This window comes from Homarus americanus, unplaced genomic scaffold (assembly GCF_018991925.1).
Source record: "Homarus americanus isolate GMGI-L3 unplaced genomic scaffold, GMGI_Hamer_2.0 scaffold31037, whole genome shotgun sequence".
Lineage (NCBI taxonomy): Eukaryota > Metazoa > Arthropoda > Malacostraca > Decapoda > Nephropidae > Homarus > Homarus americanus.
In genome coordinates, this window is record NW_024722227.1 from 2,929,879 (window position 1) to 2,948,459 (window position 18,581).

The 18,581-nt window shown below is 37.6% G+C and overlaps 1 protein-coding gene across 1 annotated transcript in view; it reads right to left on the reverse strand.

The window, feature by feature from the left end:
* LOC121862291 (eukaryotic translation initiation factor 3 subunit G-like) overlaps positions 1-18,031 on the reverse strand; it is a 19,536-nt gene extending 1,505 nt beyond the window's left edge. The window contains exons 1-7 of the mRNA XM_042360423.1: positions 17,926-18,031; positions 14,074-14,117; positions 11,285-11,376; positions 4,585-4,731; positions 2,899-3,063; positions 1,644-1,803; positions 1,208-1,365 (exon numbers count right to left, since the gene is read on the reverse strand). Of these exons, the coding sequence (XP_042216357.1) occupies positions 1,208-1,365; positions 1,644-1,803; positions 2,899-3,063; positions 4,585-4,731; positions 11,285-11,376; positions 14,074-14,117; positions 17,926-17,939 (780 nt within the window). The 5' untranslated portion in view covers positions 17,940-18,031. The remainder of the gene's footprint in view (positions 1-1,207; positions 1,366-1,643; positions 1,804-2,898; positions 3,064-4,584; positions 4,732-11,284; positions 11,377-14,073; positions 14,118-17,925) is intronic.
* Positions 18,032-18,581: the final 550 nt, after the last annotated feature.

Here is an 18,581-nt window from a genome sequence, read left to right on the forward strand (position 1 = left end):
TAGCATTAGTGACTAGTGGTTAATCTCAAGGTGAAATAAGCTGGGGGCTAATCTTCATGTGACCCAAAAGTTGTGCAAATGAAATGTTTGTGTTAAAAAGTGTATGTTTTAATGCCTTTATGGTGATTATTCATTTAATTAAATATTTAGTGATGTTCTGTGTTGACTTAGTGAGTTACGGTATTATGTTTTGGTCGTGTAAGGTGTCTGAAACTCCACCCCAAGAATGTATCCTCAATTTATAACACTGTCCATTTGGAAATTTCTTTCACTGTACAAATTTTCATGGAAAACATCTTTTGTTTAGTGAGAACTGCCTGTCTCCATTTCCTCTCAATGATTACTTTAATTCTTTCAATTACAGTACATTCTCTTTTCTCAGTTGTTGAACTTATATAGCCTCATCAATTCTTGGATTCAATTTTGTTGAACCTTCCATTCATTATTTAACTTGTTTCTACCAAAATATGGTTAGACACCCACACCATCCCACTTCTACTCAATCTTCTGTTCAAAAATAAACTGTACTTCTTCTCCACTCATGTCTTAATATGCACAAATGAATTTCATTCTTCTTAAACCATGTATTCCTTGTTATCACAGCATGTCTCAATCAATCTCTTTCAAGTTTCATTTGTTTCTACCACACCATACTTATACTAAATTTGATGCCCTTCCCTTTGGCCAACTCTCATCTCATATATAATCACCCATAATTCTCACATTGAAATTTTCAATTATTTCCCAAAACCTCTAGCTCTCTTCTTTACTCTCTTTCCTTGGTATGTAAGCACTCATGTCAACTTATCTCTCACATCCCATTTTCACTGATCCATGATATTCAAGGACTGATCCCAGTGTATTCAATTATGAAACTACACTACCTTACTTCTCAGTAATGCAACCACATCTTTCACTCTTATCCTTTCAGACACTCATAAGTTTGTGCCCCTCGCTTGTTTCTTACACATTTCTCCTTTATGGTTTAACTTGGTTTCACACAAAATCATGACACCAAGCTTCCTCTCACTCATCATAACATCACTCACTTCTTATCACATGGATTTCAAACAAGAATATTCAGTCACTCCAGTCTTGCTTAATCTTTAACTTATATATGGGAGATGGGTTTACCAGCACCCCCTCCCCCAAGTTATATATGTGTATGTAGTAGGCATTACATTTATTAAAACAAATAAGTATTTACCTTAAAGTTGATAAAAGCAAACCCTTTTGATTGGCCAGTATTCTTGTCCTTGGCGAGGAAAATACGGCTGATGTCTCCAAAGGGACGAAAGAGGTCCTGGAGATCCTGTTCTCTAGTGTTCTCAGAGAGGTTGGTAACACGAACTGTTGCAGTTTCATCTGGAAATCAGGCTATGCATATATCAAATAGCAATGATACAATATGAGCTGTTATATCTAATGTACGTATTTTATTTACAAGATAATAATTTTAAGATTTTGAAATAAAATCTAAAACCACTTACAAAACTAGTTCTTAATCCTTTGCAGACAGTGCCTAAAATGTTTGGTAATTCTGACCATATCTGTTATGGGATATGTTTGAAAAGGGTTAATACAGCTATAAAGATTGTCTACATATTTTTTTTCTTCACATTATGACAAGCAGCAGTACCTACCTCTTCCCCGGGCTGACATCATGGACTCTCCCTTCTTGGAGCCACCATCCCTCATGGATGGTGGAACATACTTTCCTTGAGTTCCACCACCTATCTTGCTCTTATCCACTGGAGGTCCACCACCTGGTTGTGGAGGCTCCTCTTCTGCTTTCTCTTCTCCCTGTGTTAAACAAAATTTAATGCTGTACAGTACTTCTAAATTACCATCATCATGTAAATATAACTTTTAAGCCTCTCCAGATTATGAAAATGTGACAATACAACACAGCACACATACTACATTCCCTGTTTTATTGATGGCAAGAGGGCCTTCTCTTCATGTGAAAGGAAAGATGTATGTAACCAGCATGAAAAATATAATTTATGGCAGTGAAATATGGGCAGTTACTGAGGATGAGAATTATATGAGGATGTGTAGTGTGAGGTTGAGAGATAGGAAACCCTGTTCAGAGCTAAAAAGGCAGCTGGGTATTGAGGAGGATCTGCACAAAGGTAGGCTAAAATTGTTCAGGCATATGAAGAAAATGGAGGAGACTAATAGGGGAAAAAAAATACACGAGTTTGAAAATAGAGGGGAGAAGAGCTTAGGGTAATCCAAGAACAAAAGGAGAGGTTGTGAGGAAAGACCTTGGAGATAAGAATCTGATGAGAGAGGCTACAAGAGATTGTGTAGCTTGGTGAGCTCCCTTCAGCAATTGTGGCTAACCCAATTAAGAATGGAAAATAATTAAAACACAATAGTGATGATTCAACCTACAGGATTTTACATTTTGCAGTACATTATACACAACATATTTAGCCATGCACCAATATATCATAAGCCTAAGCTTATCTATAACAAAAATCAACTTTCAATGATGACATAACATTAATTAGACAAGGGCAGAGACAAAAGACAAATGACACTAACAAACCTATTCATCAAGACATCCCCTTGCCAAAGATCGAGGATACTTGAAGTGGGATATTTTGAACTCTCAGTTATCAATGAACTGGCCTTAAAGGCCAATAGTGGCTATGAAGTGATGGCACTATTGAGCAAAGTTCACCAGAACAGTAATTATGAAAGTACTATACACAGTACAGGGTACTTATATTAAACCATTGAAGGGATTAACCTTACATTTAAAACTAAGCTCATAATGATAGGTTAAAGAATAATGTAAAGGGCAGCTGTACAGATTGACTAATACAAGTTTGGGGTAGCAGTAAGAAATGGATTATCACATGCAAATACCGCAAATACCAAACTCACCAGAAGTGATGAACGTAGAGGCTCCAGTTTATCCTTGTAAGGGCACTGCTTGGTCCAATGGTCTTCCTTACACAGACGACATTTCACTTGTCCTTTCTGAGAATCTATCAATTTCTTCTTAATATCCTCTTGTTCATTCTGTTCTTCTTCTTTATTGCTTAAGAACTGAAATAAATTTTAATTTTCATATTAGATAACATCATTAAATTTTCAATTAATTTGAAACCATTTACTGTACATCCTTTTGCCATTTCATTCTCTATTCAATACAGGACAATTCATATACACTCTTGTTTACTCAATCCATCTACCTAAAAAGTGTCACAAACTAAAGTAATGTTACATACTCAAGAATTCTTTACATTGAGTTGGCTATGTTTCTATGTTAGTTCTTCTCAGTAGTTGAACAAAGTCCTGTTTGGAGGATATTAAGATGTGTTATATCCATCTAGCCACTGACAGTACCCATTGTCTTCTCAAAAATAAGGCAACAATGGTACAATAAATCACATCCAATCTGCAGATTTTAAATCTAAGATTTGTTAACCTATGGCCGATTGAATTACAAAATATGTACACTTTCTCTTTTCTTAATTCTTTGGATGTGTATTTTGTTCCAAGTTGCATTTCCAAGGAGAGTCATCTCTCCAGTAAAATACAAAAACGATAATTGGTCTTTTTTCACAAAATTTACATCGAGACAAAACCATAAAGTTTCCACATCTGGTATTACCATTTCTTAAAATGAACATTTGACAGCATTGGGTGGGGGATAAGGAAAAATAAAAATGAAGAATTTATTTTACAGTGATCCCTTGGTTAATTAATTACCTTCCACAAGAATATTCAATTCGGTTAACGAATTCCTTACGAATTTTTCCCAACACGTTTTCGCCTGCTCACCAGCTGTAGTATCAGTCCGCCAATGTAGTAATCGGTTTTAAGGCTTAAATTCGTTACCATTTGAGTAAATATCAAGAAGGTTGTACTATTCAATAATTTTCCAAGTTTTATATTAAAATTTTTAGTCATTTTAACAATTATTTAACATAATTGAAGTACAGGGAACTAGTTTTTAGCGTGCCAAACAGCCACTTGACTCACCCAGAATGGCATCAGTTTGTCTCTGCTCAGTGGAGAAAGCATCTTGCTTGAGACTCTCTTGAACATAAACTATTTTTACGTTTTTACAGTACAATTATTGGTCATTCTGAAATTTATTTTACATATTGACAATATATAATGCAGTGCAGTGTTGACTTAAAGAAAATAATTTTGAATTACACCAAGAGAACTAAAATTTTATGGGTGAAATGGCACCATGGGGTGACTTCTCTTCCACCCCAATGCCTTCTCTTCTCCCTTCTCCTCCACCCCCATTCTAATTCCCATCATCATCATCATCACCCAGGAGCCTTCTACATACACACCTCAAAGTAAGTGTACTTTTCTACCTTTTTTGTTGAATTAAGGCAATTTTTGGTGAGCTGGAACCAATTACCCAAAAACCCATTGAAACAATGGTTTCGGTTGACGAATTTTTCGGTTAACGAGCAACCTTCTAGAACGGATTGTGCTCGTTAACCGAGGGAACACTGTACTAGCCATTTGGGTGGTTGGTCCATTCTTTTTTTTACTGTTTTAGATTTTATTGTCCAGTGAAAAATACACAAATAAATTACTTACATGCATGAAGACATCCTCAGCAGTGATGGTTGTTGCAGGGTTTGGTCCTGGCTTGTCATTTTTACTGAGGCCATACTTGCGCCATGTCTTCCTTTCAGCAATGGTCCTCGCCACACGGTGCTTCTCAATCCGGTAGTGACTTGTAACCTTAAAAAAATAAAATAAATAAATAAATATATAGTACAGTATATATACCTGTGTGTGTATATATATATATATATATATATATATATATATATATATATATATATATATATATATATATATATATATATATATATATATATATATATATATATATATATATATATATATACAGTATATACTCCTCGACTTACGACCACCCGAACATACGACTGCCGCAGTCGTATAAAATATTTTTCAAATTACTTAACGTTAGTGATCGCGCTGTGTACTGACAAAATTTTCGTTTGTAATTCCCTTTAAAATGGCTGGCAAGCATAAAAGTGAGAGTTCTCATGGTGCTGAGAAGAAAAAGAAACACCCATTTTAGATTTTCTCTGTATTATTTTCGCATTTTCGACTTACGATCTGGTCTTCGGCCCCTAACCCAGTCGTAAGTCAAGGACTGACTGTATATATATACTATATATATTCCAGAGACAGTGAAATTAAGTCTTATATTAACACATGATTAATTTTAAAGGTAAATTGAGTGACATCATTTTCAAAAAAGAAACCAGAAGACGCTATACTGTATTGTACTTGCAATTAATGACAAACATTTGATATAGTCATCTGCTATCCTTAACCTACTGGTTAATGTTTATCTTGCCTATCAGCAACCTCATTTGAACTCCAAGAGAGCCTGTGTACCTGCCAAATTTCTGCAAAATCTGTTCACCCCTTCTAGAGCTATCATGTTTATAAAAAGGACGGCACAGATGTATGGTAATGGCAATGAACATTATTCCTTAGTATACAGTGAACTCTTTCAGGGATATAATTAAGCTTCATTAGTCATCATGATAAAGCCCCACACACTTGAAACGTACACAGAGCCAGAAGGGAGGCCATAATTTCCAATGAAAGGAAGTTCATTATGTTCTAACTTGTGGTCAGATGTTAATTGGTGAAGGTCAAAAATGCCCTTGGCTCTAACATAAAGAAAGATATGTAACTCTTTACTCCTAAAGACAACACAATAAGGTCCTCCTTAAGCAGTGATAATTGTGTTCTTTACAGTATTAATTACTGTACTGTATATGAATTCCAGCTAAACCAGACAAATTTTCCAATAAGATCCTGTGTTTAAAACCAAAATGGATCACAGGAAGAAAGTTTTAAACCAAGATGTGCCCAAAACCTAACCTAACAATATCAAAACTTGAAAATTTATGTGATAGTGGACATGGAGTAGTCTGTAATTACCTGAGCTGAAGACTTTGGCTGAGTTGATACAGAAATTAACTCTATGAGTTCACTAAAACACCTCACATCTCTCACTGATAAAGCATGGTTATCACCACTTCCTGCCTCATGCATTTACTAATACCACTGCTTCATAATGCACTTAAGAAACTTCAACAATAAACATAATTTTGCTTAGGTATTCTCCAATGGTAATACAATATTTGGTTAATTTACTGTCATAGCACTGTAGAAAAAACATTAAGCCAATTTCAGTTACAGGACTCATACCACTTACTGCCATACAGTTTTATCATCATTTGTCTGATGGTGCAGTGTCTTAGTTACCATGAGGAAAAGGATAGTACCACAGTGAAACCTCTAACAGACTATATGGAGATGAAAATCCGTTACATTGAGGGTCCGTTAGATGTGAAACTCCCATCTAACCTTATTTTACCTAATGGTCACCCAATAGAGGTGGCCATACCAAGGGAAGGAGGCCAGTGGCCTGTGTAGGATTCCTCCATTGCTCCTGATAATTTTGCCCAGGACTGTTTTGAAGCCCAGTACTGTTTGTGATTCCACAGCTTGGACTGGTAGACCAATCCTTTGGTCTACTACCCTCTGTGTGGAGAAGTATTTCCTTGTACAGTATTCATTTTGCATGATAGCTTGGCGTGCTTTTATTTATGTCCCCATCATGTTGGTGGTGCTTGACATCACAAAGAAATGTCCTGGGTTTATGTTTTCCATCCTCTCAGGATTTTGAATGTTTCAATGATACCTGCTGTATTGTTAGTCCTAAGGCCCTCAGTATACTACTTGGAAAATCGAGATGACATAGTTCCGTAATCATCTTAGTCACTTTGTGTGGCACCTTTCTTTATGGATTAAGAGCTTTTTAGAGGTAGGGTTTCCATACCTGTATACAGTAATCCGGACTGGGATGTACTTGAGATTTATACAGCTGAAGGAGCATTTTCCTACCTTTGTATTCGAAGGTACATTTTGTAATTTTAAATCTCGATTTGGTTTTCTCACTGCTGCCCCTACTTGTTGCGCCGCCTTCAGATGAAAGATTTATCACAACACCGAGATCTTTCTCCTTGTCGTCAGTGTCCAGGAAAGTGTTATTAATAGAATACAGTTGTGATTAGGGGTAATGTATCCTACATTAACTATCTTTTATTTTGTAATGTTAAAAAGCTTTTGCCATTCTTGAGACCACTTGAGCAGCTCATGCAAGTCTTTTTGCATTATTGTGACACTGTACTGACTTGCAACCAGGGTTGGAAAAAATCATGACTTTAAAAAAAAAAAAAAAAAAATCAATTTATTTGATTTAAATCGGATTTTTTTTTATTTAAATCAAAGTTTTTAATTTTTTTACTAAACGCATCAAAATAGTATTTTTAAACCATAAAAAAGTATTTTTCAACCAAAGCTTATTCAGGATAATAAACAGAAAATTGGCATTAGATATTTATGCAGTAGATGTACCAATGGAATTTAACACAATAATATTCTTTTTGTAAAATAAAAGAAAACTGGTAACATATCTTACATTTGAGTGCACAAATCCAAACGTAATAATGAAATTTAACATAAATGCTCTTATAGGATTACAGTGTTCCAAAAATTAATAACTTAACTTCTTCAAGTCAACAGAATAATATTCGCATTTTGTAAAAAATAATAATAATCTTAACAAGTTTATTTTCTTACATTTGTAGGATTATAGTGTAGGGCATTAAAAATTACCGGTAATAACTTCAAGTCAACACAATATTCTCATTCTGTAAACAACAAAAATAGTTCAAAACATTTAAATTAGCTTAGTTAAACATTGAAATGCTTATGTACTGTGACAAGCTTAGATGCCTTTTCCTGTCCTAGGCTATTTCTTTCCTTTGAGTGTACAAATCCTTATGTGGAGAAAATTCTCTCAACCCCTGCTGATGATGCAACAACTGTAAATAATTGCCGAGGAACATCCATTACATTTTCTGTCATATCATTGGCAAAATACTGCCACCAAGCAAGGGGTGAGAGAGATTTTACAACATCTTTACCAAAATAGACCTCTTTAAATGGTGCACTTCTTCCATGGAAGGACATTAATGTTGAAAGGAAATGTGGAAGAGACTCGCACACATACTGTTCTGCAATGTCTCACTGCTCAGGAGTCAGATGTCTGCCCTGATACCTTGGATCTATCACATTAGCTAGAAAATGGGCAGGTTGTCAATGCTACTTTGATTCTTTTTTCAAAATTATCCATATCCTTCTTATCTGTTAAATACTCCTTAATATCAGTTTTCAGTTTTACCCAGATTTCTACAGCATCACTTAATAGGGTATGTTCTCTCTGGTCATAGTCCAATGCCACAGCAATAGGCTTAAGTTTCTCTAAATAGTCTTCTGCAGTTCTTTTTAATGCCTTATCATTAAGTTTCCTTTCAATGTCTTCACTATTTTCTTTGCACACTTTGACAAGGGTCTCCCAGTTCTTTAAATAAGATTCAATAGAATCTGTCACCGTGTTCCATCGTGTCTCTGATGGTATTTCTAGCATTGTTCCTCCTGCTCTTCTATACAAAGATCCTGGGATGTGATGATTTCTGAAGTACACTTAATGATTTCAGTAATGTGCTCCTTAATGTTCTTGATTTACAGGTCTTGTGAAAGCAAATTTAACAGGTGTGCAGAGCAACCATATGTTATAATGGATTTATCTTGTCTGAATTCACCTCTCATTTTTGCCATATTAGCAGCATTATCTGTTACACAGCTTCTTACTGTGCATCCAAATTTGTCTTCACACTTTTTTGTAGCACATTCAGCTAATTTCAACAGATATTCAGCTGTGTGTCTTGATTCTGTGTCTATAGAGTCAACAAGATAAATACAGTTGTCCGCTGTTAAAGTTATACATACTATAGGCTCATTATGGACATTACTCCATCCATCCATGGCCATGCAAACTGTTTTCCCACTAAGTTCTTCTGAATAATTCTTAATCACTGAATCGTAGGCTTGATCCAAAAGAGATCCTCCAATTTGATGTCTATTAGGTGGAACATATCCTGGTCTTAGCATTTTAATCATCTTGATAAACTCTTCGTGCTCCACTGTTCGGAAGGGGGAATTTGTTGCATATATATAATTAGCAACTTGCTGATCCAAAGTGACTTTTTCAGACTTAGTAGTTTTTATCACAAAACCAGTTATGTTTCTTTGTTCCATAGAACTATCCCTCTTATCTTTCTTAAATGGTGAGGGAGAAGGAGCATCTGATATATCTGTAACTAGAGATGATAATGATGAAGCTTTTGAAAGTCAGGTGCTTGGATGAGGTGATGAGAAAACAGTTATTAGTAAAAAAATCATTTTGATTTAAATCATGATCTTTTTACTCTGATTTTAATCGATTTAAATCATTTGATTTAAATCATAACAACCCAGCTTGCAACCTTCCCAAATTTTTTCGTGCCATCTGCAAAATTGACAATGTGGCTTGATATATTTTCATCTACAGTATGTCATTTATGTAGATCACAAACAGGGTGGGTCCAAGGATAGAGCCTTGTGGTATTCCACTAAGAACCCTTTTCCATACAGAATGTACTTCATGTATTACCAATGTTTGTTGCCTGTCTTCTAGCCAGTTGTATACCACTTCAAATTCTTGTCTGTGATGCTGTGTGCCTGGATCTTAAGTCTAGTCATGCATGTGGGACTTTGTCAAAAACCTTGGAGAAATCCATGTACAACACATCCACTGGTAAGCCTTGGTTCATGAAGTCTGCTACCATTTCAAAGAACGTGAGTAAGTTTGTCAGGCAGGATTTCCTTTCCATTAAACGGTGTTGTGATGCATTGATAAGACTGTGTTAGGTCAGGTGTTGGCATCCCTCAGAATTTTCTCGAAGAGTTTGCATATATGTGGTGTTAAACTGATCAGCCTGTTCAAGTTTTCTGCTGCACCTTTACCACCCTTTTTGTATACTGGGCTGATTTCTAGTCCCTAGGCGCTTTACCTTGATCCGAGGATTAACTAAATAAGTCTTAATGGTGCCCAAATCTCGTCTCCCACCTCCTTTATCACCTTGGTCTGTGCTTCGTCCACTCCACTTCTTTCAAGCTGGCTATTTTCTTTTTGAGGATATCGTCTATAATTGCTTACTCTCTTAATTCATTTTCTGCCCCTGTAGGGTATACAGTACATTCTCTTAGGTACTGACATGCTATCCAACGTCTTTTGGGTAACTGCTGATACAAAGTATTCATTTAAGGTATCGTCTGTTTCTCTATCATCCTCTAGGGCCACGTTGTTTTTGTCCTTTAGAAGACCGACAGTATCCTTGGCTTTTATTTTACTTCTGGCATATGCATAGCAGGACTTGGGATCTTTTTTAATATTTGGCGCAAGTTTCATCTCATAGTGCCATTTGGCTGATCTAATTTCCTGATTAGCCACATTTTGGACTCTTTTGTATACAGACATTCCCTAGGTTACGTAATTCAGACATTACGGATTCTCTCCCATAAGTTCATTTTTGGGTTGCAGACGAGTATAATTGTTATGGACGTCAAGTAGTGCGGATGAGACCTGCAGAGGAGACATAAGGTGATTGGTCGAGGTGTCTCATAAGGAGCCATTTTGCACTCAGTCATATTGTTACATCGCTACAGTGAGCATCCCCGAAACATCATCTCCAAATTAACTTTCATAAATTGCCCTTAATTGTGTTGTAAAATGACTGGAAAGCACCCACATACGTAATTGCAGTATGGATGAGCAAATCAACTCCAGGATTAAAGGTAAATGGAATTACAATATGTACACTAGTTTTGTAGTTACTGTACTTAATTGTATTTTTGTAATTATCTTTCTTTCCTGTTTCTACATTAATACTACAGGTACTTTTTAATTAATTAAAAAATATTGTATCATGTAGGTATAGTAAATGTATACGTGGTACATCATGATTGTGTACTATGTGTGTTCACTGATCATCTATGAAAGGGTCACTTCTGGTTTATGGATAATTTGGCTAACAGATAGCCTCCAGGAACTGAACCTATCCATAACTTGGGGATTGTCTGTACTACATAATTTACTTGATGCCCAGTGCTCTGGTATTTCTTCCATATCTAGTATTTTCTCTTGCAGTCTTTCCTAGATTTGTGATCCATCCACCTGGTTGTCTTACTATATGGAGGAAGCAGCCTGTTATATGGAGGTTTCACTGTAGGTTTAAATTACCATCACTACTTAAATTATTTAACCTTTTTGTGTTCAGTGACTTTATCTTGCCCTTACCTTAACCTTTTTTCCATCTTCATTTAAGGAGTACTCTGTAATAGTCTTGCTATTGCCATCACTCTTCTCAACTGTAGGTGGAAGATTTCCTCCTGGAAAAAACAATACAGTACTGTACACATTATTTCTGGTAAAATTCAGTAAAAATTAGGGATATATCAGGAAATATTCAATGCAAACTAAAAATTATAAAAAATTTCATAATGATGCTACCAGAACCATGTATACATACAGAAATATGAGGTAACAGTTGCCTTCTGATTTCATGTTTGGTGTTCTTTTTAGTATTTTACCCCACATTTTCCCTCTACTGCCCAATTTGAACGACCAATATTGTTGGTAATTAGGGACGTCTTATCGGTTAAAATACTTAAAAAATATAAATTTGCACCGGAAACGTAATATATATTATTTTCTTTCTCTCTATATAAATAGAAATATGCAATTCCATGTTCGACCTAAAACGAATCTTTACCTCTAATTTTGCGAGTACAGTTTCCATGCACGGCAGAAATATGGTTTGGTATGTTTATAGCTACACAACGATCGACTAATGGCAAAATAATTGCCAAATGCCGCCAATGTCATTGTCAAATATAGTTCTCGCACTGTTCGCTGGTAATGGACGATTATCCAACCAGAGCACACTCACGGTAAAATAGCGTTAGTAAGAACTTAGCCGGTCGTGGCAAAAATATTCACTGCCTTTATTTAAAGGATGAATGAACACCCAGCATATAAGAAAGCCCTCAATATGTATATACTGTACAGGTATTATTAATGGGCAGCACTGTCAGCGCTTCTAAAGATCATTTGACACCACAGCTTTCTGGTAATACACACACATTGTTGCTTACTGGATGTCCATCCCCTCACTTCCAGTAATGTACTGTACATCCTTCACTTTATCTTATACTGCACAAGGTTACCCAGAAAATGGATACTATAATTACTCAGCTAATTTATTCATTATTGTATTTGTATGTTTCTGTGGTAAATCATACAGTAATTTTCTCTTAAACTGTAGCTAGAAATGGCATGTCTATATATTTTTCTCTAATGTCCTCTATTTTTGTCATGTTACTTAACCCCTTCACTATGAGGATGCCACTTTTCAGCAGAGAGGGACCCCATACACAAGTGGTTAACCCTTAAAGGGCAGCCATCATCAGAAGACTTTAGCTTTAAGGATGGCAGCCATCATCAGTGGATATTCCTGTTCTCTGCATTCCATTTTTTTTGCACATGGGGACAGAGTAAAGAATTCTTAGCCTTATGGAAGGAAGGAAGAAGAAAAAAAATGGGCAGAGTAGGGAATCCTTAGCTTTCAAGAAAGAAGGAATGAAGAAAGAAAAATTATAGGATAACCTGTACTAAATTTGCTAACACTGACAAATTGAATGTAAATATTGTGGAAGAATGGAATTTGCAATTACAGTACAGAATTTCATAAACACAGCGACTGATAGTTGGTGTCTTCTGTCAAACATTTGGAGCAGTCGATGTTATAATATACATTATAACCAATACAATGAAATATTTATTATCTTGTTTTCTTTTGATTTTCTTTCTACAAAACTAAAATAAAGACATGAATAGCAATACTGTAACTTACTTTTTGTGGACAACCCTACACATTTAGTGTCCACCACCATTAAGTCTTCAAAGGCAGTGTGCTGTTATACCTTAAGTACAGTAGTGTACTACTGCTTGGTCTCCCAATGATATGTTAAGACTACCAAATGATTGATAATATTAAAAAATGTGCTACCAGACTGATTCAAGCAAACATCTCATTTACAAGAAACTAGAACATTAAAGATTTCTCAGTTTAGAACTGAAAGAAAAAGACTTAATGGGGGTGTATAGATACCTCATTGGGGACTAATCTGTCACAAACTGTAATAATACAAATCAGGAATTAGCTAATGGCCACTCCACTAGAAGGGATGCAGTGGTTGTTGACACAGCACTTGCCTCATATCCTAAGAACCTGGTTTACACCCAGCATCATTTGTATACCCAGCTTTAAATGGGTACCTAACTTTATAGTAGTTGGAGAAGTAAAAGCAGTTGAGTACAGTGCGAGCCATGCTGCCTCCTTGTGTACAGTGTGATATCCACACTGCCCCTAATGTACCAATGTGTCAACAGGCCTCTGGGACTCACTTTCCACTCCACCTAAGGTCACAGTCAAGTTTAAGAGAAGCTCAAAAATATGAACTGGTTACCAACCTATCCTTCAAAGACAAGATGTCTTACCCCCCCCCCTCCCCCAAATTTCAAGGTATGAAAATTCACATTCTAGATAAAACAATCTTCACTAATTACTGTATATTACAGTTTCAGAATTCCTCACCCACTTTACTTAAGCATAAATAATGTCATAGAACCAGGTACGCTGCACTAATACACTGGTATTAGTCATCTTTGCCTAGGAGGTCAACACATCAGCCTTTTCCTGGATATTCCAGGACATGCTTCCTCTGCCACTTCTTATTCTAGCCTGCTGAATATTACTGTACCTTGACATGTTTGGCCAGGATGTGGCTTTTAGCAAAGCAAGACAGAAATTCAGAGATAAATAGAATATGCAACCATGACAAGTACAGTATGGTGACAGCATGGTGTTTGTAAGACAGGATAAGTTGATATGCAACACTGGCAGCTACTGGTAAGTACAATACTGTATACAGTACAGTACTGTATATATCAACTATAAAATAAGAATTAACAGGGTGGTGATTAAAATGCTTTGTGGAAAGAAAATTAGTACAGTATGGACTTACCTTCTACTTCTTCCACTTCATCAGCCCAACTAGACTTCACCACACTGTAAAGAAAATTATAAGAATTTTAAGTACTGTACAGTATTACGAACATTATTAAAAAATATGGTAAAATTATAGTTTCGGTCACCAAAAAGTTTTTCCGATGATTTTTTGTGTTTTGAATGACTTTGATCTAACCTAACCTAACCAACCTAGCCACAGATCCCAGAAACTATATCTAACCTAACCTATATTCCTAAGATTCCCCGGATGACCGAAACTAAAATTATACCTAAGAGAATAATACCCAAAATAAATTTGGTCATCACATATCTAAAATACTGTAATACCTGTAAAACTGTTCTGAAGGCCATTTGGAACTACGGTACAGTTTTCTTATTTGAACATGAAATCATTGGTACCCTTATGCCATGTTACAGTACTGTACAACTGTTTATGTTTCAACTCATAAATAAATGTTTGATATTAGAGATGTATCAACACTGTTTTTATCATTTATCTATATTTACAATGTGGGTTAATATTGATGACTGACCATGGACGAGTTATTTGTTTTACTGTTAACTTTCTTACTGTATTTTCATCAGTGAGTCCTGATATGATAATTATGCCTTGTGCAAACGCTTTGTTTGGTAGATAATTTAAGCAACTAGACGCACACTACTTTGTCCTCTCAGCGGACCCCCCAATATCACGGTTATTTACGGAATGCCCTGTGAAATTCAAGTATATATTCTTTGGTTTCTCGAAGATATTTATTAAATGGGAAGAGAAAAATATTGTAAAAATGTGATGGGTGGTTAACGAAAAATGACCGAAGGGTCTACTTGTCTTTACCCCAAAACTCACAAATTACGTCCATGTAAGATTGGCGACAACCTTCAAACGACATGTTGAAAAACAAACTGCCTCGGGCGCGGGAAAAGCCCCTCAGTAGACCGCGGCATCATTACTGCCCACAAGATAAACTAATGCGCGCCTAGGCACCTAATTATACTTTTACTTGCTTTTATCCTCTTCACCACTGATCGGCTCGTTAGCCGCTTGGGCGATCGGTCATGTCTCTATTATGCACTGTTGGCAAGTACTGGGCATGCACCGGCTCCTGAATGTACCTGAACCTGCTATAGTGTTGGTCAAGTCTGGTCTTGAAAGAGCTCACACTTGATGCCGTCACAACACTTTCTGGTAGACTGTTCCAAGAGTTCACAACTCTCACTCCGAAAAAGTTTGCCCTCACAGTTTTCTGGACTTGCGGCTTCTTCAATCCTGAGTTGTGACCCCTTGTGGGGCGAGCGTCCGCCAGCTCCAAGTAAGGACACTCGACTGAGTAGTACCCCTTGAGATGCTTATACACCTCAATTAGGTTGCCCCTTGCCCATCTGTAGTATAAGCTAGGCAAGTTCAGGCGCTCCAATCTCTCAGGGTAGTTGAGGTGCCGAAGTGGAGGAACCAGTCAGGTGGCCCTCCTTTGACTATTTTCAACCAATTGACAGTCCCTAGCATATCTCGGGGACCAGACGGGGTGACAGTACTCCAGATGGGGAAGCACTTCACTCTTGAAGATCATTACGAGGGACGGAGCGTCTAGATATCTGAACGACCTTCTTATAAGACCCAATAATTTATTTACCTTCTTCTCGCAATGGCCCGAGAACTTCAGCTCATTGTCAACATACACACCTAGGTCCTTCTCACATTGTCTCAAATAGTGCAGTTTCTTCATCCCGTTGGGACATATGATACGCCTCCTTACCGTTGGTATGCCCCGGGTGCATCCTCTTACACTTTGTGACATTGAATCTCAGCAGCCATTTCTTCAACCATTCTTGGAGCCAACAGAGGTCCTTCCGCAGCTCTTCACAGTCCGCTTGGTTCTTAATTTCCCGAAATAACTTGGCGTCATCGGCAAACATTTGTATGGAGGAGTGTACAACGTCAGGCATGTCATTTATGAAACAAACAAACAACAACGGGCCCAATACACTGCCCTGTGGTACCCCGCTTGTGACAGGTACAGATGATGATTTCGTGCCAATAATCACCACACACTGCTTGCGGTCACGTAGAAAGTCTTCTATCCAATCTAGAACATTTCCCCGAATTCCGTACCCATCCAATTTGATTTTCAGCCTTTTGTGGGGTACACTGTCGAAAGCCTTGGCAAAATCTAGGTAAATACAGATATTGTCGATATTACCACTCCGTTCCAGAGTATGGGTCCAAATATTCAATACCTTGAGCAATTGTGTTAAGCAAGAGCGCCCTGGCATAAAACTAAGTTGGCAATCCTTTACAAGGCTGTTTTATAGTAGATGTTCCATCGCAGAATCTCTGATAATACTCTCAAGTACTTTACATATTATGAAAAGAACAATTTCCATAATAAATGATTATCATATCAGAAATCACTGATGAAAATAATGTAAAATAAAAAATAATAAATATAACTCGCTCGCCAGTTAGTCCTATATATTAACTGAGGTCAGATTTCAGATTTGCCCCCGAGGGGGCTAGTTTATTGGGCACCCCCTTACATCCTGTGCAAGGTGAAGCGCAGAAGCGTTAACAGCGCCCAACAGGGAAGTATGAAAAGTTCATACTTGCCTTTATGACTCGTACATTAAGGGCGTAAAAGCTTGAAGGGTCATAGGTTCTGTCAAGTTACATAAAGTGAGAGAATGATGAGTGTGTGGGGGGGGAAAGTTCCCGGTACATTTTATCTGTTTATGGCAAAGAGTGGCAGGTCCCTAATAATGTCAAATGCCAGGCCTGTGACTAGGAGGAGGGATATCTGGTCTGGGAGGGAAGAGGTGTTGGTAACGGCTGGGGACCTATAGGAGGAGGTCATAGGGCAAGTGAGGATGTAGTGAGAGAGGGCGTGAGAGTCGGGTTGGCCACAAAGTTTACAAACAGTGCGGTGAGGCTCAGGGTTGTCAATGTACTCCCATAGGTACCTGTACCCTAGGCGCAGTCTCATGTGCATAATCTGTTGAGATCGAGTCAGGGATTGATATTCTTTGTAGTGGCGGTTGTCGTCACCGGTTACAGCGTCATAGTGGCATAGTGTGACGCTACCCCGTTGTTTCAGGTGTGTCCAATTTTCGTTGAATGCCTCTCGTTGTGCGGCGTGTATGCGCGATTTGAGATGATTCAGGGAGAGGGCGAGAGTGGCTTCAGTATCTTCTTCTTGTGTAGCTTCTTTGGCAAGCCGATCAACAGTGTCACAGGCAGTTATTCCTATATGTGACGGGATCCAAAGAAACTTGACACGGATGTCATCAGTTTGTTCTAGCCCGGCAACGGCGGCTAGGGTGTGTTGGGCGGCAGGGGAGGAGGGGGAGGGTAATTTGAGCCTCGCTAGCGCAGAAGTGCCGTCACTGATTATAAGGAGGTTCCGGCGTTCAGTGCAAGCATAGGTCGCCCCCTCATGAATGCCCGCGAGGATGGCTATGCTTTCAGCATCAGTGGAGGAGGCCCAGTATTAACTGAGGTGACATTTACTTGAGCCAATAAGAACCGGACCGAACCAACCAAAGAAACCTACCTTACCAACTCCGTGGCCGGGGGCACACCCCCGTCATATTAAACAGAAAGTACTTCGCCAATCAGCGCGCACTCACGGTAAAATAGCGTTAGTTGGAACTTAGCCGGTCACGGCAAAATATCCACTACGTAAAAGTAAAGTAAAAAGAAGAGGATAAAGTCAAGTAAAGTTAGGGTTCCATATGTAGTGGTCTCCTAACCTTGTGAATGATACATGTATCACTACAATTACCCTACTGAACTATTGCAGTTGCTAAGTTATTATTACATTAAGATTGGACAAGGTAGTTTTAGAACACTTACTCATCCACAGACATAGTGTAATATATGAGAGCCGCTGTCAGCACTGCTCCAGTGTTTTCTTCCCTCTCTGGCAAAAGACTTTAGTAATGGTTCTCTTTCGTAATTCAGATATGAAAAAGCATGTATATAATTATACGTATTTTATTGGAATTACATTCATAATATAATGATAAATTTCATATTATTAGTCATGTGTTTTGGTACGAATGATAAAGTGGTATAAGTTATTAGAAAATCAGTGTCGTGTTACTTCAGACAACATGTGTGCTGAGGTAGAGACAAACACTGTACGGTGGACTAAAGTATCTTTGGGTACAGCGGCAGAGTTTGATTGACATTTTTTTTCACCACTTATCAACTCACAATCTGTTAGGGCAGTGGATCTGTTTTTTTCCTACATTATTGTTACCTTTATTGTCCACTGTTAGCATAGGAGCAGAAAAATTACAAATACTGTACTGTTGAGCTAGGATGCCATTCCCCTTTACTTTTATCCTCTTCACCATTGATCGGCTCGTTAGCCGCTTGGGCGATCGGTCACGTCTCTGTTATGCACTGTTGGCTAGTACTGGGCATGCACCGGCTCCTGAATGTACCTGGTCTTGAAAGAGCTCACACTCGGTGCCGTCACAACACTTTCTAGTAGATTGTTCCAC